Source organism: Papilio xuthus, unplaced genomic scaffold, assembly GCF_000836235.2.
Source record: "Papilio xuthus unplaced genomic scaffold, Pxut_1.1 DF828952.1, whole genome shotgun sequence".
NCBI lineage: Eukaryota > Metazoa > Arthropoda > Insecta > Lepidoptera > Papilionidae > Papilio > Papilio xuthus.
This window is the reverse complement of record NW_013529697.1, coordinates 1,116,989-1,141,691: the sequence shown is the minus strand read 5'-3', so window position 1 is coordinate 1,141,691 and position 24,703 is coordinate 1,116,989. Positions and strand designations below refer to the sequence as shown.

At 32.7% G+C, this 24,703-nt stretch overlaps 1 protein-coding gene across 2 annotated transcripts in view; it reads left to right on the top strand.

Annotated features, from left to right (window-relative positions):
- The window catches only part of LOC106127374 (kinesin-like protein CG14535), a 173,874-nt gene that overhangs the window by 96,508 nt on the left and 52,663 nt on the right, over nucleotides 1-24,703 (top strand). Inside the window, exon 1 of one of the 2 annotated variants that reach the window (XM_013325464.1) lies at nucleotides 17,586-17,703. The exons of the other annotated variant lie outside the window; for it this stretch is intronic. Coding sequence (XP_013180918.1) covers nucleotides 17,648-17,703 — 56 coding nt within the window. The 5' untranslated portion in view covers nucleotides 17,586-17,647. Of the gene's footprint in view, nucleotides 1-17,585; nucleotides 17,704-24,703 lie in introns of those variants that run through there. 2 annotated transcript variants of the gene reach the window in all.

The window sequence follows — 24,703 nt, the reverse complement described above, 5'->3', positions numbered from 1 at the left end:
CACGTAGAAAATACTACAAAGAACATCTTGTAAAAGCTTTTCTATTCTTACATGTGTTATCAAATAGAACGAACTACTCTTGTAATTCCGTACCAAAGAAAAATTGGTCACAAATTGCTAAGTGGTATTGAAGCTAAATATAAGTGGGGTAATGTATCTTAATAAGTCCATAGGTAAGAGAGTTCTTAAATCAAGTTAGTGATTGGGGGTCGAAGAAAAATGTAACAATAAGTATAATCTGGCTAAGATAATTTCCACTCAAGTGGACCGATGTCTTCGCTTAGAGGCCGGTGAGTAACGCCACGGGGCGCGCGAAGCGATGGGGACTTAGTGGGGATCTCTTAATTTATAGCTTCGCGATACGAGTGGTGCAAACAACGAGAAAATGTCAATATAAATATAAAAAACCTATCTTGATGTTAACTATAAAATATATGGGAACAAAATGTACAAAGAAAAGGTTTTAAATGCTTCGAATAGGTTTTTACTATTTGTTAAAATATATGAATATTTCATATATATGTTTGTTTTGAAATAGGAAACAGTTTAAAATTTCTTTTTAACTATATCACAACACGTAAAAAAATTTATATCGGTTCGATAACAAAAAAAATGCACAAGAAAAATATACATCGACGTTTCTTTTTATTTACTTAAGTCGTCTCTACCTTTGTTTTATTTAATCATGCATTGATACTAAACCCTATTTTCTACAGCTACAGCCTCTGAGAGACTGTAAACGCTTCAGCGTATGGCTTGTACTCAAGTAGAATGTTATCTACGGACTCATACCGGGTGAAATAATCTGATTTGTCCATTTGCCGGTCGTACGACGGTAACAAACGGCCACCGTTTCGATTAACAGGATTGCTTTTTGTACTTTCCTTGTGATTATTGCAAGCGTTAATAGGCCGAGAAAAAAAAACTACTTAAGTTATAGTCAAGACCACAAACATTAATTTTCATTAGAGATGCAAGAAGTTTTTGCTTAATGCAATGTTAGTTTGTATTTTTCTTCCAGAGGCTTGTTTTTCTCTAATCACAAGGTAACTGAAAACTTGGAACAAGAATATTAAAAACCAATAAAAAGTTACAAATTTTTACAATGTGTGAACAATCGTCTACGTAAAAAAATTATTTTTAAAAAATCTTTTTAATCTAGGACAAGTTAAACTTAATACAAGCAAGCTTAATTTTGGCTCATTCATTTAGTTCGTTTTGCTTTTTTAACCATTACGTAACAAATCGATAGCCTGTTCGTTTCTGCGCTTACAGATTTATATTCGACAGTTAAAAGCTCTTTATTCGCTTGTAAAAGCAAAAATGTACGCTGGAATAATTATTCGAAATACCCTATTAACTCCCGCTAGAATATTTATAGCATCACTAGCTCTTGCATGTGGCTTTTCCATTTGTTGTATGTTTTTGTTTATGTTTCACTTCACGATCTTAACTCACGAATTCCGATAATCTAATTAAAAATGTGTGGTAATTTTTATTAATATTGGTCTTGATTTAGTCTTAAAATTAGCCGAAGTAAATAAAATAGGCCCGATTAAATTGACGATTTCGAAACAATATTAATACATTTTAAAAAGTTAACACTTATACCTTAATAAGACAGGTCTTTCATCGCCCACCTCATTATAATCGGGTAAATTAATCTTCTACACAAAAAGTTTGTACCAGGCGATCATGAATCATTGTTGGTAATTTATGTTGGGCTAGGCACGGCCGCGGCCGTCGGATGCGGCTCCTGTTTTTGCCGGGGGCAGGGCAGCCGATAATCTGGGGGGCCGTTACAAATGCCTCCGGATTTGCGACACGCCTGGGGAATGACGCGATAAGTGGGATAATTTTATATACTATACATTTGTTTCTGTATAAACGTGAGACAGATACTTTGAAAACTGATTGAACTGAAAAAAATCTCTTGGTTTTGCCATGTTTTTTCTTATATACTTTACAAATGGGGCGTAGTTTTGAATGTTACCAACGTTTATATTTCACTTTTTATAATTCAACACCGACCAGAAATCTTGTTTGTAGGTCTGCGCTATTAACTATTTAATTCTTATAACTATGAATATTATTAATATGTTTGCCGTTCCATAGAAGGTTTACAAATGAAAGTAGACGTCTCTTTATTGTCCCCTTTAATTTAAAGTACTGCAATACACACGTATAAATCAAATTCAAACTTCACCCTAAAAACTATTTTACAACGACACAGTTCCAATTCTAGGCACGCTTGCAACACCGCTGCGATCCATTTGCGGCAACGAATCAATCACGTGTCAGCATTCGGCGCTTGATAATGATCACGTCAACGCTCCCTCTGATCTTTACCACATCTTAATGTAATACCTTATTTTATTGCACACGACGGCCACAATCCAATGCTTTATGGTTTTCGTTTTATTTTTTTCACCAGTGACGAAGTAATGGCCAGTGTCGAATTAGTCATGATCCGTAAATATCGCTTTGTGTCTGGCGATGTCATTTGTTTTATATGAAATGTCATTTCTTCGACTATAAATAAAAGAAATATAAATTACGGCATGTTTTGATCTCGTTTTACTTATTTTCAATTGCCAAATCATAATGCTTATAAGTCGGAATTGTGTGAAATCAACTTGTAAAATAAATTCATCAAAGAAAATTGTGCGTAGAAACAGATAAATGAGTTTCCACTTCTTTCTATTGTGGTAATTTAATAAAGATCGATGGGGTCAATTGAATTTTACCGATGCTGGGAGAGCGAGAGAAAACATAGACAATTTATCTTGGCTTCTTAGCTACGATACATTTTACAATTGATTATTACTTGACCACAATCTGATATTAAATGGAAAGATGGAAGATTTAGCATTGGCCTATTTTAGTAGAGATACAAGCAAATGTTTATGGTTGGCGATCGCCCGATAAAAAATATTTTCAATTATATTAAGTAAATAAATATCATACTAAATACATTTAAATCTGGATATACGAGAGTCCAGGTAACCGCTCATAGAGTTATCTCTCTAATGCGACGTTTCTCGCTTATGGAAGTCATCCATCGGGACTAGACAATGTCTCACTTATATAGGTTTCTCGCTTATCCAGTTCTCCCTTTTCCAGGTTACTTAAATTGTCTGTCCGGGAGTACGTTACGCACATTAGCTACATTTTATAACAATTTTCTACTGCTTGTGACATTTTCTCGTCAACTTTCTTTCTATTCTACGTTTGAATAGACTCTACTTTAGCTTGTTGAAGCTGGTAGCGCTTCTCAATTCACAAGACTTAAGTCATCCTTTTGTTAACTCGTCGAGTGCAAATAGCCCCGCGTTGTTATTTAAAAATAGTGATATACTTAGTTATTTTCAATTAAATATACTATTTATGCTTAACTGAAATGAGAATAATATTCCGGGTAATATTTTTATTATAAACATACTAGCTATCGTCCACGAATCCGTTCGTGCGGATTAAAAAAATAAGTAACCTATGTGTTCCTTCACACTATGTTCTATATTTATGTCAAATTTCATCGAGATCCGTTATGGTGTTCCGAAGATACCTTCTAACACAAATCCATCCATTCATCTAAACACTTACGTTTATAGTAAGGTAGTATTTATGTCAGTTCTTTCCGTTTTGATTTAGCTGAGATGTGATAGAACAGGAAAAAATAGCATATATTCTTTGCTACCCATGTCAAGTTGAGGCGAAAAAAAAACAACTTGGTTCCTACTCAAGCATAAAAATAAGGAATTCATGAGCACTTGATCATTTCCAATTTTCTTGGCATACGAGGACAGTTAATAAAGAAAATGGAGCGGCGACCGTCGACTCTTTTATTATGGCGTTTCCATGAGCTTCACGGTGCGATTGATATTAAAGTCGGTGCCAAAAACTCGAACCTTCCACGTAGGACAAGGAGGCAATTTGAAATTACGTCCGCTCCGGTAGCGCCCACCCTTCCGACTGCCCTGACTTTTGACATGAGGCATTTACTTGTCATTTTCCTCCTGCCGGCATTTCTTCTTATTTTTATTTTATCCGTCTGCTGTTGTCTTAATGTTGGATTCAAGTTTTCCTTGTACAACGTTAAATGAATGTAACGTTTGCTTTAATATTTTCTGTAATAACGGAAATGGTGTTCAGAGAATAACATTTCTTTTAAAAATTATTTTTTCGTAACAAATTTTAGAAACAATTCTTTATTCTATAAGTATTTATGACAGCATTAGTTTTCAGCCGCGAATTTAATAAGTACCCTATGTGGTCTTCCAGACTATGCTCTACCTCTATGCCATCATTAAGATCGAGCTTTTCTGGAGATACCTTCCAACAAACATCCATCCATCTATCATCCGTCCATCTAAACATACGCATTTATATTAGTAAGAAGTAAGATGTTTTTTTAAATCAATGTTTTTTTTGTTTCAGGTTAGTATGACATCTAAAGTGAACAATGACTTCCAAGGTATCTATTTTAATTTCCTTAAAACAATATTAATAGAAGGTTCCCAGTATTGCTAACTTTGACATGTTCAATAATATTTTCTAATGCATCAGGATTAGAATGTTTTCCAAACGATCCATCTTTATTCCCACCTCCAGTGTGACAGGATGTAAATTGATTGATGATAAAGCAAATTCCCGATGTTTCAATATTCAAATCTTTTAGATTTTGAATATTATTTTTGACTGCATAATCCTAAAACAAATTTTTCCTTTTGCTGCGTCAAAAAGAAGAAAAATCTTAAGTTGCATGAGCACTGCGCACGTAGTAACTTTTAATAACAACAGTTATAACTTTAAGTATTTTATTTACATTTTTCCTTATTTTTTTTCTTTTATGGTTGATAGATTATATCTTGTTTTTTTTTATTTCAGTGGGTTTTAGACCGCTTTAAAACGCTCATTCTAAACCCTTTTAAATATAAACTTAGCATAAAAGTTTGGAAAAGATAACCTCGCCTTAAGGCATAAAACGTTAACCCACCTTGTAATCGTAATAGGAAAGACAATGTCGGAATTATTATACAGGATGTGCCTATTTTATACATCGTAATATTTAGTGTTAACTTTAACTAATTGCATTCAATTCAATATTAGAGGATTCTTCCACTATTTTCGAAGCAATTGTGGTGCCAATTTTTTTTTAAAGGTGAACAAAAAAAGAGCATTTTACACTGATTTTAAACTATTTTATTTGTTGCGCAAATTTTAATTTACTTTAAACTTTTAAGTAACTAAAAAATATACAATTTTCTGGAACAATGCTCTTTCTCAGTCAGTATCTATAGAATGATTATTAAAAATTAATTTGTGTTTTAAAAATAAATTGTATGAGCAATTTTTGCTACAAGCAAAGATAAAAGTTGTATTAAAAATACCTCTTTTGTTTTACGACTACATTCATTATCTGTCCTTTAGAAAATATCTCGGCGCCTATAAAAGAGGATGTTTTAAAAGCGTTTGCGTACACCGCCGGGATGAAAAAGGGATGGGACAAAATCCCGAATGTTTTTCGCAATTTCCCGCTAATCCAGCAATCCCTAAAATGGTAGAGTCAATTAACTGGGTGCGGGGACAGGGGATATGATGGGAACGGACAGGAGACAAGCAGCCGGTCTTACGTCACACGAGTTCATCCCTGTCAGTGTTTAAAGGTAGTCGTGCTCTGTTGAAAAATATAATCCCCACTTAATCAGAATTTTTGAAGCTTCGTTGTTCAAATTTATTTTTAGATGTGTAGGATTTGTCTTTCGCAAATTGAATGATTTTATACTAACTTTTTAATGGATTTAACAATCATATATTTAGAAATTAATAGGTATTTTTATCAACCAACCTAGTTTTTATCTGTTAGAGCTGAAGAATAGGATGTCTCTACCATTTTTGCTTCATTCGAAACGAATACCCTTTCGTGATATGTACGAATATTAAAAATGCTCTATTGAAGCTATAACTATTTAGCAATTGAAATAAAAATAAAGATTTGATTTTCTAATTCACCTAAAGACATTTGAGAATGCATATTGCATTTTCGAACTCTCATTCGTTTGCAAAGTTACATCTATCGAAACTCACCTTTATTAACAAAAGCCTAAAGCTTATTATATTTCTTAACTGTAACTTTATATTGAGCAACCATGCATTCTAATACAAAATGATTTAGCTCTTATCACTCAAAACATAAAGTCTATAATACAAATAAATAGTCAAAGAGATTAGAGTAATAAAATCACAATTGTTTGATGTGACGTGGCGGTGCATCGGCAGAGGTCACGTCCCAAAGGACTGGGGTTCGAATTAAACGGGTCACTGGGCAGGTAAATATTATAAGGCAAATAAATTTAAGTGAGTTTAATGCACCATTGGTATTTGTGTATTCGAGGGGTGCAGAAATAGGGTCCCAGACGTTTTTGTTACTTACACAATTTCTTTAAGTGGTTTATCTGAGAAAAGAATGGGGCGATTAGATGTATTTATTATTGGACTATTATTAATCAAATTAAAATCTTAATATTTTCGCGTTGCAATAAAGATAGTAATCTCTGCTCACCCTCTTTGCGCTCAGTCTAGTTAGTTTCAAATGTAGAAGTGAACATAATGTTACCCAAAATTGAAATTTACCGATATAACCGCCTTTTCTGTTCTGAAAATTTAATGAAAACTTTGTTTTTTAACTTCTTAGCTACCAAAATAAACCTACATTTTTATAATCGTTGCATAATCGCATAATGTAGAAGCAGGAAATTATATAAAATTACGTTGAGATACTGTCTGTATAAATCAATAGTCTCATTAGTCCGATAACTTCTCTTCTACTCTATACATTCGAAATGAAAATACAGATTATTAAAACAAACATAAAGGCCTTTTGCGACACAGTGAATAGATTTTAGAAATACTCGAGCGCTTACCAATTAGACTCGCGTAGCTTTACAGCGCCGCATTCGCTTTGTGACGTCATTTACCTGCCAACGAAACACATTAATTCGCCATTCAATAATGTCGATAGAATCCGACTCTGATAAAACTATTCAAATTATTTAAGGAAATATGCAAATAGTTTGTAGTTATTCCTAACAGAATTAGCACAATTCAATATACCAATATTCAAATATAACAAAGGTAGAGATTTAAATCTATATCATAAATACTAAAATATTTTGTTTGTTGCACAAAAATTTAATTAAACGACCTGTATTTAATATTCTATTCTATTTCACCTTTGTTCAAAGCTTTGTCCAAATTTCGGTAATCTTTTAAAGCAATTAGAATTATAAAGCGACAGGTAAAGTATTCCAAATGAGTTTCCTAGACGGCAGGTCAACTTCTTCCCTTTAATTAAATAAGATAATTGTTTGTCCGAGATCTCGCTGTTCTAATTACTTCGCCTTACTGGCAGTCGAGGAATGTGCACAGATTTTGTTTTGTTTTAGATGATTCGTGTCTAGTTTTTAAAAATCAATATAATTAACTTTTAATATCGTCATCCCTTTCATTACCCTTGACAAAATAGAGATGACAATATATTTTAAAAGGATATTTTGTTCTTAGAACCCGACTGTTAGTCATACAAACTACTTAGCTTTGTTTGTTTTTAAATATCATAAGTTTTCTACCAAATTGATGTTAGAATTAGTTGAAGTTAAACGCGTTTTTCGAAAATCAGCAGATTTTTTCAGGTAACAGAAATGAATGTGTTCTTACAATTCTTCAAAATATATCTTCATATTTGACATTCGATTTAAATTGCAAAACGTCGTCAGAATACGACCGAACATGTGTGATACGTGCTCAAAATGCCAAACCTTAAACCGATATTTTATTCTAAATAGTCGATGTAATGTTATTGATGTGAAGGTGCGTTATTTGTGAAGTCAATTATATATAGAGACGAATTGACGAATATTTTGCTGTTGAATATAACTATAAAAGTATTTAGAGCAAGCAACTATCGATAGATGATACGAATAGTAAAGATCTTGTCTCTCGCGATAACCTAAAAGAACTACATGAACTAAAAATTTACTTAGGGAATCCACATTACTAATGCAAGAGACAAAACGACTAGTGTAAATAAGTTAATTAGTGTGAATACACTAAGTAGTTTTTTAGTACTATGGAGATTTTTAGTTTTTTAGTTTAGTAGAGTTTTTTAGTTCAACTTAAACTACGGAATAATACCAGGAGCCGAATACCAGTCACTAGTTATGTATGCAAGTAGTTAATTAGGTAGTGTGTGTGAGGTTGGTAGAGTAGAGCAAGACTAACATCTCAGAGAGATTTACTCCGACCGGCCACCGCGGCACCCACTGGAACACATCCAAATGTTAGCCGCGAGATTACACAAAATGTTTGCTAAAGCAGAGCACGTAATTAGTTTTAAATGCGCTTTACAGCTTTATGTATTCCATTAAATATATATGAAGATAATAAAATAAAATTATGTATTATTTTTCTATTATATTTATCTTAATTTTAACTTCTACAAAAACAATTATGTTATATAAAACAAATAATGATGGATTATTATTAACTTTATAAAAATAATAAAAACACAATTTATTTACGTCTCAGAATGATTTCAATAATTAGTATGTCTAAAATCTTAATACGCATTCAAGAGTTTCATTTTAGTTTAACTGATTATGTTCAAATAACTAGAATTTACATAAAATTACTGAAGCTAGAATCGTTTCAGCAAATTTCAATTTTTCAGCGAGACGAGACGAGCCTACCGGGTAGGCGGGAGGCAGCGTGAAGGGTACCAAATGCACTAGAACTAGATGTAGAGTGTATCTGAACTTCAGTACGGTTAGTAGCCCGTCCGACGCGGTGGGCGACGGACGTGTGCCCCGCGTATGTTCCGACGTCATATACAGTGCACGTGTACTGTGAAGTGTTAAATAATTTATTTATAAGTGAACTAATGAATGATTCCATAAGGTTCGTGAAATTTTCGCTAAGGTTAATCATTTTATTTGCAATTTCATTTTATTTCATAAATTTATTAGTAATGGAATTTAATTAAGATTATTTTATTATATTTTGTAAATAAAACAATTTATTGATTGGCAAATTAATTACATTTTTATATTTGGAAAACAAGAAATCTAATTGGTACGGAAAAATTATTGGCATTTAAACTTGGTAATCTTTAAATTGGGTATTAAATTTTTTTAATAAATAAATATAAAAAATTTACATCAAAAGAATTAAAATAAAGCAAACACAAGTAAACTTAAAACCTATTTCTGGCTTACCCAGGATTAGAATCAAAACACAACTACAAAAATATAATATCAACTGATTAAAATATGTTTTGATACAATTATGTTGGCAGTGAAAACTCAAGGTACACAACACACAAATATCAAGTTTTAATAGTTCTGCTAAAAATACCAGCATCTTAGAATAGCTCTTTCAAACAAGTAATATAAATGTCTTAACTTAAAAATAATGCTAGAATAGAGAATTAAAAATAAATCATAAGAAAATTTCTCAAAGAAAATCATTGTGTCGAAAATTGAGAAAAGCATGCTTCAGTTGTTGGGGCGTTGAAATAATAAATGATGAAAAAGTGACGAAGCAACATTTCCGATTTAAAAGTCAACGATAATGTTGAGAAGGGAATACTTAAATTAACTTGATAACAGTCTCATAGTAGACATTATTAAAAGTTCGCGTAACCTATAATTACCTATAAATGTAGAAATAGTAGGAAAGATGACTGGTGTTTTAGAAATTTACGTAGAGTTCATACATTCCTTTACTAAATGTTCATAAAAGTTCAAGACGAAGTAACATTCAGCATGTAACCTGTCCATGACTTTAAACAAACTGTCAGGTTCAAGTGACAAACATTGTCTTTTGTATTTATTCTTTTGTTTTAATGTTTCTTTACTGTCGGTTTCCATTGCCCAAACATCTATACATAATAAATTGTTATTTCAGGACTTTAAAAAGATCTAAAAATACGAAATAAGTGATTCGTTACTGTAATGTTAATAATATATAGAAGTAGTAATTGATTATATTTCTATTTTTATTGAGTAAACATATTAATTTATATTAGATTCTTAAGAGTGTTCGAGAAAAATTTTGCAGCTGAAAAGCATAGAGAAACAACCATTCAAGTCACTTTACTCTTTATAAACGTTCCAAAGAGAAAATACATAAATTAAATCTCGGATAGAAGTTAATGAATATCAAAGATATATAATTTAATCATCACTCTATTTGTCTATCATCATTTGTAAGCTTAATAAATTATAATGTAAATAGTTTGCAAGGCAGTGTACAAAGTACTATAAGCAGAAATAAATATTGTACGACAAAACTCTATTTGTTACTTAATCGGATATAATAATATGGTGAAGTAAAAGATGGTGGAAATCTATGAAAAATGTTTGAAATTACTCAAACAATTCTATATAGCGTACTTCAAATAATATAACACATTGTTAAACAAAACGTTTATTACTAGAATTGACTCGTATAGTAATCTTTCGTAGTAATTCTTAAGTTCTTTAACTGTAGGCCTGTCGCAGACTAAGACGTTTACTGAAAGTCCCTTTGTGAACGGTAGCATATCGTATAAAGAGTCTCGCCCGAAAACAGACAAAGAGGCCAGACACAAAAGAGTTAATCCTAAAAACTACAAGTTTTCTTCTGGGTTGAAACTTGACTAAATAAAAATAACGCATTTCTCAACACTACTTAAATGTTGTTTAATTCGTAAATAACTGATAGTTTAAAAATAGTGGGTAGTTGTACAACTAACCCCAATATTATATCTTCACATTCGAAATCTGTTTAATGTCAGTTTATTTCTAATGGTGGGATTCTGAGACCAAAATCCCCGATTGTAAGTAAACTATAGGTAATTTTGACTTCTAATTTTACTCTAGACAAAAAAAAACTTTTTTCTTTAATTTAAATGAGTATATTAATATAATTACACGTTTTCAAATACAACAATAATTAGAGTAAGTGCAAAAGTTGAACTCCGCTCCAATAAGGCGTGCATTCATAGAGAGGTAATGCAAAACCGAGGGAAATCGACGGATTTTCCGCATACCCGCAGCTGCTGCACTGCTAAATAACCATTCCTACTTTACACTTCCGATCATTTGTTTATTCGAATCGTTAATGAAAGAATAAATCAATTAATATTATCAAATGATTGTGACGACTTAAAAGTATTCAACATTTAATAAAAAAAAAGTTAAATAGAACTGTTTAAAAATTTTGATTGGTTTTATCGTTTGTCGTTTGTTTTACAAGATTTTCGTAAAAATGTGATACCGTTGGTTTCTGAAATCAAAATATCTGTATAAAAATAACGAAATCATTTGGCAAAACAGAGATAACAATATCTTTCAATCGGGGATTTTGGTCTCAAAAACCCACGGATAGAAAACTTACGCACTAAATACTTAATAAACAAATGTACGATCATAATTGTTACTAAAATCATAAATTCTGGTTCTCCATGAATATATCGACGCAGAGAAAACAAGACATAAACAATATCGTAGTATTCCCGAAATAATTTTTAATAACTCATTACAGCGCATAAATTTTATAATTTCCAACTTTCCCCACCGATTCTTACTTACATTTCCCGTTCCTATTTCTGTTTTGGGCCTATAAAGTACCAGAGGCGCCCTCTAAGGCGCCATAGACGTACGCACGATTAGAGCAGACGTATGCACGTCTGACAGCGGTGGGTTTTACGATTATTACACTTTATAAAACAACAGTTTCGCTCCACGGTTTTATGGATTATAAATTTCATTAGCGTATGTTGTCGGGCTATCGAGTTTATTGCACACGCGACTTATGGCCTCCTGTTGCGACCGATGTTGTTTATTGTGCACGATTGTTCCGGGGGTTGTCTCTGGTGTTATACGAGTTTACTATAAAAATAAGGCTTTAAGTATAGCTTTAATATTTCGCAAAAAGACGTCAGTTAAGCAATAAAACTCTTAAGGCTTAATTTTGGACCTTCCCACCTTATTCTCATAAGGAAACTACGAGAAGTGGAAGTGAATTTGACGTAGGAGGGGATTCATGTAAGGGAAAACATTCTCTTTCTGAGCCTCCTTCCTTCGTCGATTAAAGGTAGGCAAGATCTACTATCTCGGATGTCTATGGGCAGCGGTTTGCCAACTAATGTAATAATATAAAAAAATCTTGTCTATTAACCATTACATTGGAAATGAAATTAAAACCAATGTCCAAGAGGAATAATAGGAAAGTGCACTTTGTAAAAATTTAATTAATCAAGAATTTAACAACAAAGAGGTACAGGGGTTTTCATGCGGGTATGCGGAAATAATTTTAGAGGGTATTGTGAGGCAGCGCTGTGTGGGTTTATACGTCAAACAATCTCATTATTAAAGGATGCTTTGCTTCTTTGAGGCGTTTGTAGGCATATTGCACACATGATTTTGTGTAAAAACATCGAATTCGCTTAATATAAATTTAAATTAGAAATTGAGTTATAATATGTGTCTTATTTACTTGAATCGGGAATGACGTATATAACTAAGTACCATAGATTCCTTGGTCGAAAATATGATGTTTTAACCCAACTTACTTCTATCAACGTTCGTGTATTCGTTTTTTCTAAAATCTAAGGAATCTGTGGTACGCGTCATTCCCGGACATCCTGTATATAGCAATATATTGGCCAATGTTTGGTAAAGTTATTGAAAACGGTAACACAATACAAATTAATTTGAAATAAATCTTCGACTATTCCTCTATAATTATTCTTATAAATTGGAATTTAATAGGGTCGTTATTATCTTAAAAGGCCGACAGATTTTAAACGGAAAACGGTTTCTGTAGCTCGAAGCGTGCTCGGATGTTGTAGACAATTAGCTAAATAAGGTATTAGGCAGATAAATCTGTAGTGACCCATTCGTTAGGCCGGGTCGGAGGACGCCGGGGCGCTGGGTCGCCGGGACGCCGGGGCACCGGGGTGAATCCTAATGAAGCCTGCTTATCATTACAAATGACGACCAACTTTGTCTCCGCGGCCCGCGAGACTTTAATTAATTTATGAATTAAGTGAGGAATGGGGGCTGTCAAAATATCTGACCCTATCTTCCTTCTGAACGTATTACGGAAATTAATCGATTGCAGTGAATGGATATTTCAATCTGATAATATCTATCATGCAATCTTTATACTGAAAGGTATTTACTATGGATGTATATTATCGTTTAGGTACTAGTATCGTATCTATAACCGTATCTATAATCGTATCTATAACTATATAGTATGTATAACCATAAAAAATAATTTTGAAAAATCGGATAAAATTGTTTTGTTATTTAAAGTCAATTTTTAAATCAGTGTGATGTCTTTATCTCGTAAGCCTTTACCTTTTAAGTTGCCTTTAAATATTTATAAACAAAAATAAACATATACACAAGAAAAGTAAAGAACGATGAATATTTTAATTGTGGAACATTTATGTCTTCACAATATATGTATATCTTAAAACTGTATGTTATTTCAACATAATTAGATCTTTAGAGACTATTTGTTTTATACTCTGAATGGCTCGTTTCCTTTAAAAACTAAATCTTGAAGTGGTCGCTTTTGGATAGGCGCCAAGCCAATACCCTCTCGGCTAAATCCTGCCTTCTATTGAAAGAAAATGAATTTTAAGTAAATTACTATTTTAGCTACGTTAAAACGGTTTAAGGAAATTAGCTTTAGTTAACTAAATGAAATAATTGAAAAAATAATAAATTAATTTAAATGTTATATCCAAATTGTTATTTAAAATGATCTCAACATCAAAAACAAAAAAACATAATAACAATTATACTTTTCAATGATCAGAAAAAAAGAAAAATTATTTCACTTCAGTATATACTATTCAAGCATCTTTTGTTTTTACCACAATTCTAACAAATAATGCATCTTATATTACACACACTAAACTTGCGCACGCATGTTAGTATGCGGCATACGTATTTACGTAGTACGTGTTCTTTTTCATAGCTTAACTAAGAATTCAGTAGGTACGACGCGTTCCCACTTTAATTATTTCATAGAGTAACAGAGAGTGACGCCGGCAATAAAAGCGCAAGGCAAAGTGAGCCCATAAATTTTTAACGTCTTCACAAAACAGTGTTCATTCACCCCCACCTCCCCTTTCAGCGTTACTGCCGTCCCCGGAGGCGCACCGGCTTGACATGCTAAAGGAATTTTTAAAGTAATTAAAATTAATTGCATTAGTGTGTCAAACAACGTGTTTGTTTTTAAATTCATTAAACGACTACTTACTCGTTAGAAATTAAATGGAACTATCGTTCTTAGGTATTTGTGTCGATTAAATCTGCAAGCATAAGAAAGCAATTATCGCGTTCAGTATCACTAAGTCTCCGAAAAGGGTTACCCTTAGTAACTATTAAGGACTACGGCACTTAACTTCTATGAATACGAATTACCGGTGATTTCTAAGACCAATGTCTCTAATGAAACATATCGTCATTCCTGTGATTATCTTTGACCAAACAGACATATCAGTATGTTTTAAAAGGAGATTTTAGTCTCAAATCCACGGTTAGGCATTAATAAGTAAAAGTAAGGTGTAATTAACGATTGCTCAATTACAGAGTCTGAACATTAACGCTATAAGTAGCATATTCCACAAATTCCATGTTAAATAAATAAAAATCAGAACATAAAATGTTTTATTTTAAATTATTTAAAGTAAACAAAAAGTCAATTTAAAACGAATCCGTTAAAATCATAAAATCAAAGCACTCGTTGAAATCTCCAACGAAAATATTTTATTTATTTCATCCATTTCGTTTTATAGTTATTATGAAACTGTTTTGTAAATAAAAATGTTCTCTTCGGTGTTGCCATCAGCTGCGACGGTTCTCATGCGACGTTGTTCTTCACAATAAAAAGTGTTGCAACCATTTCCCCGGGCGCTGAGAGTTTTTGATAGCATTTTTGCGACAAACTTTCTATCTTAATATTATTAAATGTACTGTAAAAATTATAAACTAATTATAAAACAGTCTTCTTTTGTTTACTTATTTACTTGTGTTCATTTTATACCTAAAGCCCGCTACACACGACCAGTTTTAATTGTCAAACTGTATTACATAGGCAGGCAAAATTCGAACTGCCAGTCAAGCTGTACAGTTCTCCGTTTTGCGTATACACCTTCAGTTTTAACTGTACTGCGGGGTTAGACAAAGTGCATTCGATTCGAAACGATTCCATAACGAACTTCAAAATAGTATGGAACTGACGCGCGACAATCCCGTGACTTAGCGAAAATTATTGTCATTCTGTACATTTTTTAAGTTACTAATGGAATCGTTTCGTAGCGAATACACTTTGTCTAACCTCTCAGCTCGACTATACGATAGTTAGATTGTACAGTTTAAACTGTGCAAGTGAAACATAAAGTGTGTAGCTGTCTTTTTGAATATATTGAATATTATTAGTCGCTTAACTATCGTAATCCAAACTTAATAAAAATACAATTTTGGTAATAATTGTTTTTCATATTTCATATAAATGTTGTTAAAATAATAAAACTTTACACTTTTTTACAACAATATAGGGATTTCAGTTTTGTTTGTTTTTTACATAAACATAGTTTCCAAGTAGAGAAAGAACTGTCAGCATTTCGTTACAAAAGTTGTTGGCTGTATCATTGTTGTCGACGAAAAATTTGAACAATGAGATGGCCAACTTTACTATTGTTACAAATGCAAATATAATTCAACCCAAAGAATTTTACATTATATTCTTCAGATGAAAACTGGGCTACAAAGATTCGCTTAGAGTGACTTTTTTCAAAATTATAAATTTACATTGAAAAATGAAAGTTGAACGAAAACGTTTTAATTCGATAGTAAAACGTCAAGGTCAACTATTGAAAAAGGAAATTACAAAAATTGTGAAAGATACTTATACTAGCTATGGCCCTTTACTCCGTTCGCGCGGACAAAAAAAAACTTGATTAGTAGCCTTTGTATCCAATACAATACAATATTTATTTTTAATGTTTAAATTACAGGTCAAATAGCGATTTACAAATAAAAAAGTTTCACGGCTAAACACTCTAGTTTCGAGCCCATCGGGGGCCCTTCATCAGGATGAGTGGCACTGGTATTATTTCGCGGACGCGGCCCGTCGCTCACTGCGCGCCTGCGCTCTTAGGGCGCGTCTTGAGGGGGCGGGGGGCGCGGGTTGCGCCGGCGTCGTCGACGATGTTGATACCAAAGCGTCGGTGGTGTTGTTGTTGAAGTGAAGAAGAACTAGTCGGTGCCGCCACCGAACGTTTATACGTGAGTGTTTAGCCGTGTTTATATATCAGTTTAGTATAATGTCTCACGAAAGTTTGAATAATTTAAAAAAGTTTCACTGAAAAAATCCTTCATACGTATACAGAGCCCTCTCAACAAGCACTGTTTGCAATCTATTATTGAATGATGTGAGACTGGGTGCCGTTGTAACGCCCCATGACATGCGTCAACTTCCTTCTTATCCTTCCAGGCTATGTTCTACATCTATGCCAAATTTCAGAGAGATCAACACCAGACAGATCCCATCCATCCATCCAAACATTTATAATATTAGTAAGATTTCTGTTATATTAATGGAAATCATATTTATATGAATCAATTGCCAACTTGAGGGGAACTTACAAAACTTACTAACAAATACCTCGTCATGTTTAGAGGAGATTAAATCACGATCGCGTCGAACTTCCCAAATTAATTCCTCAATTCGGAGGCTCTATTTGCTATAAACTTGTCATATAAATCTCAAGGCAATCGTCGACTTTAACGAGTTTGAATGGAAACGTTTTATTGGTCGTGAAAACACTTCGCACGCGTAGCTCAGAGCATTCACTTTACGACTTTATTAACGAAGCTTATTTAATTAAGATATTCACATTGGAGACTTCAATTGTTTTGAATACGATTGTTCAAGCAACTATTTTAGTGCTTTATTAAATTTTTACTGTTCTTATGTGATGCGATTGTTTAGAAATGACGTCACAATCGCTGCTAGTGATACTAACCGTGAGTTTCTGAAACCAAAAATCTCCGATTAAAACATATCTCTGTGTTGTCAAATATAATGAGAGGGATTATGATATATTTATACAGAGATTTGGTATCAGAAACCCACGGTTAGTTGTTTAAATTATTATTTATATCATCATCAGCTCACTATACGTCCCCACTGAGGGGCTCGGAGCCTACCCTAAGTTAGGGGTGATTAGGCCATAGTCAACCACGCTGGCTAAGTGCGGGTTGGTTGACTTCACACATATCTTTGAATTTCTTCTCAGATATTATATATTTATTATTTATATAATCTTATTAAATACTATAATAAAATACATTTCAAAGTAGGCAAGTTAGTGTGTAATTTTTTTTATACCATATAAATATTGTCAATAATGATAGTCCGCAATAATTAACCTAAATTCTGAACGAAGATATATCGACGTAAAAACTTTAGCGAAAATATCATGAACTAACTTAAAAATCATTAATTTTCAGTGCAATAAACAAATAAACGTGCAATATAATTTATTATTTAAAATGAGTGTTAAAAACTTGAAGTGATAAAGATGGCGTCGTTCAGTCATCAAGAGACTCAGTCCAGTCCAGCTAAAGAAGTACCCAGGTAATGTATTCAAATTATTTTTGAATTACTCGCATTTACTGTACATTTTTTGTTAGCCATTAAAAAAATATTTTTTATTTTGCTTAAGCCGACAACGGACATTCGTTATGAAAGATTACGTTTTTAAAATATTTTCTTAAACATGCGAATTTATTTAGTGTATTTTTTAACCAAGCACATTGGAACTTGAGTTTTCTACGCTGAAACAAACTTGCTATTGCCATCTCATTTTTTTTTATGAAGAATTAAAGAGATGACAACATTTTTCACAGTTTACTTTTCGTTCGTATAGTTTAATATTCGTTCTTCTTATGTTTCGAAATAAAATTACATTTATAATAGAGCACCAATAGAGTGAAATGGACAGTAAAATAAAATAAAAATACCGTTTTGCTGCAATTTCAACAAAAGTCAAAGAAAGTCGTCGGCCTAAGGTCTATAGAATAAAAGATAAAGAAGCCTTTACACTCCACACTATTGTATAAATAACATAGCAATAAACAAGACCGAGATGATTGCATATGCAAGGATATAAAGTCTAAAGAAATTCCCAAACAAATTACATTTGCCTGCAACTCTCTGCTCTGGGCAGTGCGAATGCATTTTGCAGTTCACTTACTATTAATGCAAATTGAATGCGCAATGCAAATGTTCTTTACTTGTTAAATATTCATTTGTATACGTTCAAATATAAAGTTGATATAACGATAAACGTAAATAAATACAGTCCGACATTCATCTGGCCCGATGTGAGGTACTGCCACTGTCCTTTATGAATGGACTGGCTATAAGACAAAGTATTTTGTGCCTACTTGATTATCGCCATTTTGGCACTCACTCTAGCGGTTTGTAGTGGTGGTAGGGATTTGAACTAATAATATAGATAGAATTAAATTACTGTTCAGATTGATATAATGTTGTAGAGCTCACGATCGTTTCAAATACATCGTTAATAATGTACGATACTTATAGACTATTTTCGGATCGTAAACATTTAGTAGGCGATGTCCATTTTTGTCTACAGTCCGATGTAAAATCAATACAATGACTGCATGCGGCCGGCCTGCGCTCCGCTTCCGGATTTCCAAAATGTTTGTTGTTGTTTTTTCAAAACTCATACTGAACAATATTTTTTGCTAGTGTTTGCTGTTTATTTTTATGAATATCGATATCGATTTTTTTTGGAATTAAATTTTATTTTGTTTTTTGATGTTCAATTATAAACTTACTACAATAATATTAGATTGTTTACTCACAAATTTATAACAAATCAATTAAGTTATAAAATATAATCCTATCAATATATAAACATTGTATTACAGTGTTAATTATTAGTAAAAGATGAAACATAAAAATGCAAAATTAAAGACGTTTTTAACAACCATAAAACAAATTACATCATAACAATAAGTAGTTGTTATGTAATTTGTAATATTTGTATGTAATATATAATATTTTGTATATGTTTTTTTATATATGAATAATATATTAAGAATAAGATAAACATTCGACCAACATCTCAAGAAGCTCTCGCAACACAGTTTGATTAAGGGCCCGATACAAAAGGCAGTTATCCTAGAAACCGCGCGCATCGTGAGAAGGTTCCTGTCTCTGCAGCCCTGACCACTGGTTGTTTGAGTCATGGGATTCCGCAGCCGGTGGTGCTCTAATTTTAATAAAATATGTTTTGTATATTTTTTTTTTGGATATGAAATGTACTATATTAAAAATATGATAAATAAATGTATGTATATGAAAGAGAAACAAAAGAATATAGCACTTATGAAAGTTAATATTTTTAAACCATTGAATATTTCTCTGTATAATCATTGGAAAATTTACTTCACAACATTTAACAAGTCAACAAACAGCTTTCCTACCAATAAAGCCGTTGACTGCGACCGCTCGCAAATACGCGTAAATCATCCGACAATTATATTGAAAAACATATTATCGCCTACCAAATGATAATATTTCATTCCGTATTTTATCGTAACATTAATTTAGTTGGATTATTTAAATTGTATATAATTGTGGAGCTTTTGTTGTGAAATATTGAAATTGCAATTTCATGGATTTGCCACATTAAGATTCATTTAGTTACACGAGAGAGAGAAGAGATATATTCGAGGGAGGAAAAATATTACTTGATATGCATCATTGTATCGTAACGTTAGATAGTCTTCTATTTTTTTTTGTGTTGGTAGTAAAGTAAATACATTTAATTTTCTTTCTTTCCCATGAGTAGGATATTTACTATCGTGTTTCAATTAGAAAATGACTCCCCGTTATGAATATGTTGCACAAAATATTAATTGGAAAATCTAGTTATCTCGTGTCCATAAAATTGAACCCTAGATATCAAAATTCTGTCAGATCGTATAACGTATAACGAATATATTCAGCAAGATAAAATCCCAATATAACTCAACGATATTTCTATCGCAGCATATCTTTGGTCCGATCAGCATAAATCCGAATTTCGCACCTTTATTCTTCCAGTGGAACTATAAATTTTAATTTTTAAAATTCCGATCACAACGACATTACTGCAGCTTAATATTAGCGGGGTAAAGGGGTGGGGGTTGCGGGCGCGGGGGTGCATTACACTATAAGTTATGGGCCGATTATCGGCGGGGGATGAGTTACGAGGTGTCGGCTGCGGGGGGCAACTTTTAGATGAGAAAAGTTTATTGTTTGATTTAATGCCGCGTCTGTGTCATTAACACGACTGATTCATATTTCAATAGTGATTTTGGTTTTATTTAAATGTTCTTTTCCCTTTAATGTTTTTGATTAATACCTAACTTAGTGGTGCAGGTGAACGACTTTATCGATAATTCTAGTAAATAATATAAATCAATATAATATTATATATTTATATTACTTCATATATTATAACTTCACGATGTTAGACTCAATCGGAAATAGGTCACTCTTCCGTCATAGACTAAAGGCCGATTCGCGGTTCCTCTGGTATTGACCACTTTAATTAAGGGTCCCATTGTTTGCCGACTGCTATTAAAAAAAGGTAATTATAGTATTATAGGTAATCTAGTAATATAAAAAACAATCTTAATATCATACTTTATATAAATCTCATGAGTTTCTTAAAAAACATTTTAAGTTAGAAGTATAATATAGAAAAAGAAAATTTCGTAACGTTTTCATAGTATGTAATTAAACTTATTTTTATAAGATAAAAAAAAAAACTTGCAACAACATCCAAAGTTTCAATCATTTACACAATTATAAAATCTAAATCTCTTATTATAAAGTATAAAATCCTTGAGCATTTAATTGTGGGTATTGAAAATGATTTGCCATTGAGCACCGAAATTGATTCCGCAAATTACTTCCGTCGAAACTCAGTATAAAATTTGGTCGTATTCAATAAACGAACGTTATTATCGAATCATGGCGATGCCGTGTTATCGCCGTGGCTTGTTTCAAATACAGATTGTCTGCGCTCGCCTCACTGGATCACAGGACGCGGCAATATCCGCATTTTGTATTTGAGATCCACATCGATTTCCGTAAGAATCTATTCTAAATTGATCCTGGAGGCATTTTACACACAATTATTCTCAAATTTCTTATTTATTTCTTCAAATTCTTATATTACTTAACAGTTAATCTTCAAAAGTATTTTTAAAACTACTTACAACGTGCACGTGTGGAAAAATATATCTTTACAAAGTCATTTAGGGACTCCCTTAGTGTAGATTTATTGTTATAAATGAATCTTTAAGTGGCTATTACCCATAAGTAGAAGTAAGTAGATAAATAGATTCCGCCTTCTTTCCTAAATGATCGATTTACTCAATGATACGACTTATGGAACACACGCTAAGAGCCGCAGCAAAGATCGAACGCGTGTCTAAGACGCTTCGATATATTTGGGTCAGTGTTCCTCATTCGTATCACGTTCCTCCATTTGTTCCAATGTTTCGACGTGGACCACACGGAACACCTGACAACGTTGTTCCGAAATACAGAACGTTAGGGTGCATTGTATATGGGGCTTATTGAATTTAACCATCTTTTCATGTTTCATATGTAACGAATTTATAACACCGCTTATGTGATGGGGATGTAATCTTCAATTTTAAATCATAGACATGTTAAACCAAACGATTCACTTTTAATATTTTTGTTTTATCTTACTAAAATCTCTCTATCTTACTAAAACTCTTAAATGCGAATGTTTGGATGGATGGATGGATGTTTGTTAGAAGGTATCTCCAGAACGGCTTAACGGATCTCGATGAACACTGTATGGAAGGACGCATAAGTCTAAAATTAAAAAAAATGCTTGTTATTTTAGGCTTGGTGTTCTATTTAGTCGGTAGTTCAAATCGCTACCAATATAACGGCCATCTACTACATCTGTTAGCAGTCTTTGACTGTTAAATAAATTCTTGGTTATTTTTAATACTCTTATGTGATTCTCAAACCTCAGGTCCACGATCCAATCTCTGGCTTTGATTGATCTACTCCGTTGCGTCGCTGTGTTGCCAGATGCAATTTTTTCTGCCGCTCTGTTGTGACGGCTACCATTCATCCTTTGCTCGGAACTCTCGATTGATTTATATCGCGTCTGTTTTGATTTATAAAGTTCTTGGATATCGCGTTTTTCTTTTGTTATTATTACATAAAAAAAACATGTTTTCAACGAAATAATTGTTTTTTTTTTTACTTTTTACTTTAAATTTAACGAATTGCAAGACCTAATAAAATCTCATTAAAATTGTAAAATTTTAAATAGCCTATGGAGTCGTTTTAAGCACCACATAATGATTGGTTGTTAATATAAAATTCGTCTATCACTATACTGCTTAGTTTTATTCATGAATATTAAAAGCAGAGTTAGTTTTACCATTGAATGGAGTATTGGCTCGAATCCTGGGGAGTGTGGGAACAAGTTCGGAACAAACTTATGTTTCATTTATTTATTTAAGGCGTGGTAAAACTTGAAGAAGTTATCCTATTCCACAGTTTGTATTAAAATATTTATTCTGTACGCAATAGAAAGCATTATCTCAGTATAAAGAAAAAGAGAGAGACACCTTCTAGACTATATTCTATGACAAATTTCATCAAAATCCATTAAACATCCATTCATCCAAACATTCGCATTTATAATATGAGTAAGATAAGATAAATAAACTAAGATCGTATTAGTCAGATAGTAAGAAGTAAGATAAAGTTATAGCCGCAGACATAACTATAGGAGGCAATTCATCGATTTCAAGTTGTGAAATTCTCCAACAAGCGATATACGAATTAGCATTCATAGCCGGAAGCCAATAGAAGCGTCGTCGTGGGTCGCAGCGGGATCGTTAATGCGGCCCGCAGTGGCGCAGCCCTGGAGCGACTCAATGCGGCCCGCGTCGCCGCAGCCCTGGAGCTATCCGGCTTCCCGCCCTTCCGTAGTAGTTAAAAAAGGCATCGTTTTCGACTTCGTATAATTTACTATTATGACTGGTAGACCATAATGAGCTAAGTAACAGTTTTTAATTCACAAATGTAGTATTGTACGTTTGTATCACACAAGCTTTGCTCCAATGATTATGAACTTAAAGGGAAACAAAAGAAAAACTATCTCATTTACCAGCAGAACCTTCTTGACGAATAGTTAAGCTGTTATCCTAACTATAAAAGAAGGTCAACTAAAGGTAGCGACGCATCTAATACGGCGGAGGTCTATGAGTTGCGGTCGCTTCGCTATTTCGGCGAATTCACGTAACTCCTTGCTGGCATGCCAGCTAGAAATATAAAAAATCTTAATATCATGTTTTGTATGAATGTAATGAGTTTCGTTAAAAAATATTTTAAGTTAGAAGTATGATATAGAAAAGAAAATTTCGTAGCGCTTTCGTAGTATAAAATCAAACTTATTTTTATATAATGAAAAACCTTGCAACAACATCCAACATTTATTAACAATTCTTAAGTAAAGTTTAATAAATTAAAAGAAAAATAAATTCGCTTTCCTTTTCGATCGAAATGAAAAACTCGATTCAGCCGCAGATGTTCTCCGATTGTCGTAAATTTGAAAAGAAATGCCAGCCTTAAATAGAAACATACTTTTTTCACGCTAATCTTGCGATGTCCCAAATACGGGGGTGATGAAACGTTCTTACAAAGATATCTGTTTAAGGAAAACTTTGTAGCACAGATATAAAAACAAGTGTACATAGAAACTAGAAGAGACAATGGATTTTTATTACAAGTTTTATAAATCTATTTTGCCTTTTGTTTAAATTAAACCTGCGTTTTGTTTAATAATAACAAAATTAATTATTTCGATGAGGTTACGAAAACGGTATCACGAATATCCGTGCTAGGACCTCATTTCATATTCCATGACTTAGTTATTGTCTACGTAAATTACAAGGGAATTCGTGCAAATAATAAAACCGTTTCGGGATAAAAAAAATATGATCACTTCCAGTGAAGAATATGTTATAGCCGTGTTAAAATATAGATGACAAGAGAAGGGCGAGGTATCGTTTGCATAATGTAATCAGGCAAGCAAGGACCGATGATTTGAGCTGCCGGGCTCCGGGCCCTTGCTCAGGGAAATCAAACGACTTTAATTTTGTTAAAAAGTCGACCCGCGACGGAATCTGTTCATAGAGGCCGCTGATTGATATCGAAGACGGTTGTTATTGGAAAATGAACTGTTAAATTAAATCGCTTTCGTTTTTCATTCGATTTTCAAATTATTCTTTTCGATCTCGTTAGTCGCTTTGCGGATAAATTCTCTGAAATTCGTCTACTAAAACAAAAACTAAGATTCAAATTATGACCAAAAATAATTGGAAGTTTTAATTTTTTTGTATATGTTCCATTTTAATCATTATACTATGTATCTAATCTAATTCTATGTTAGTTTAATTTCAATGAAGTTCGTCTTTAATTTCGAATTATTTGACACGTACAATTTAATAAACATTGCGCACAAAGCCAAATTTAATGAGAAAATTATATTATT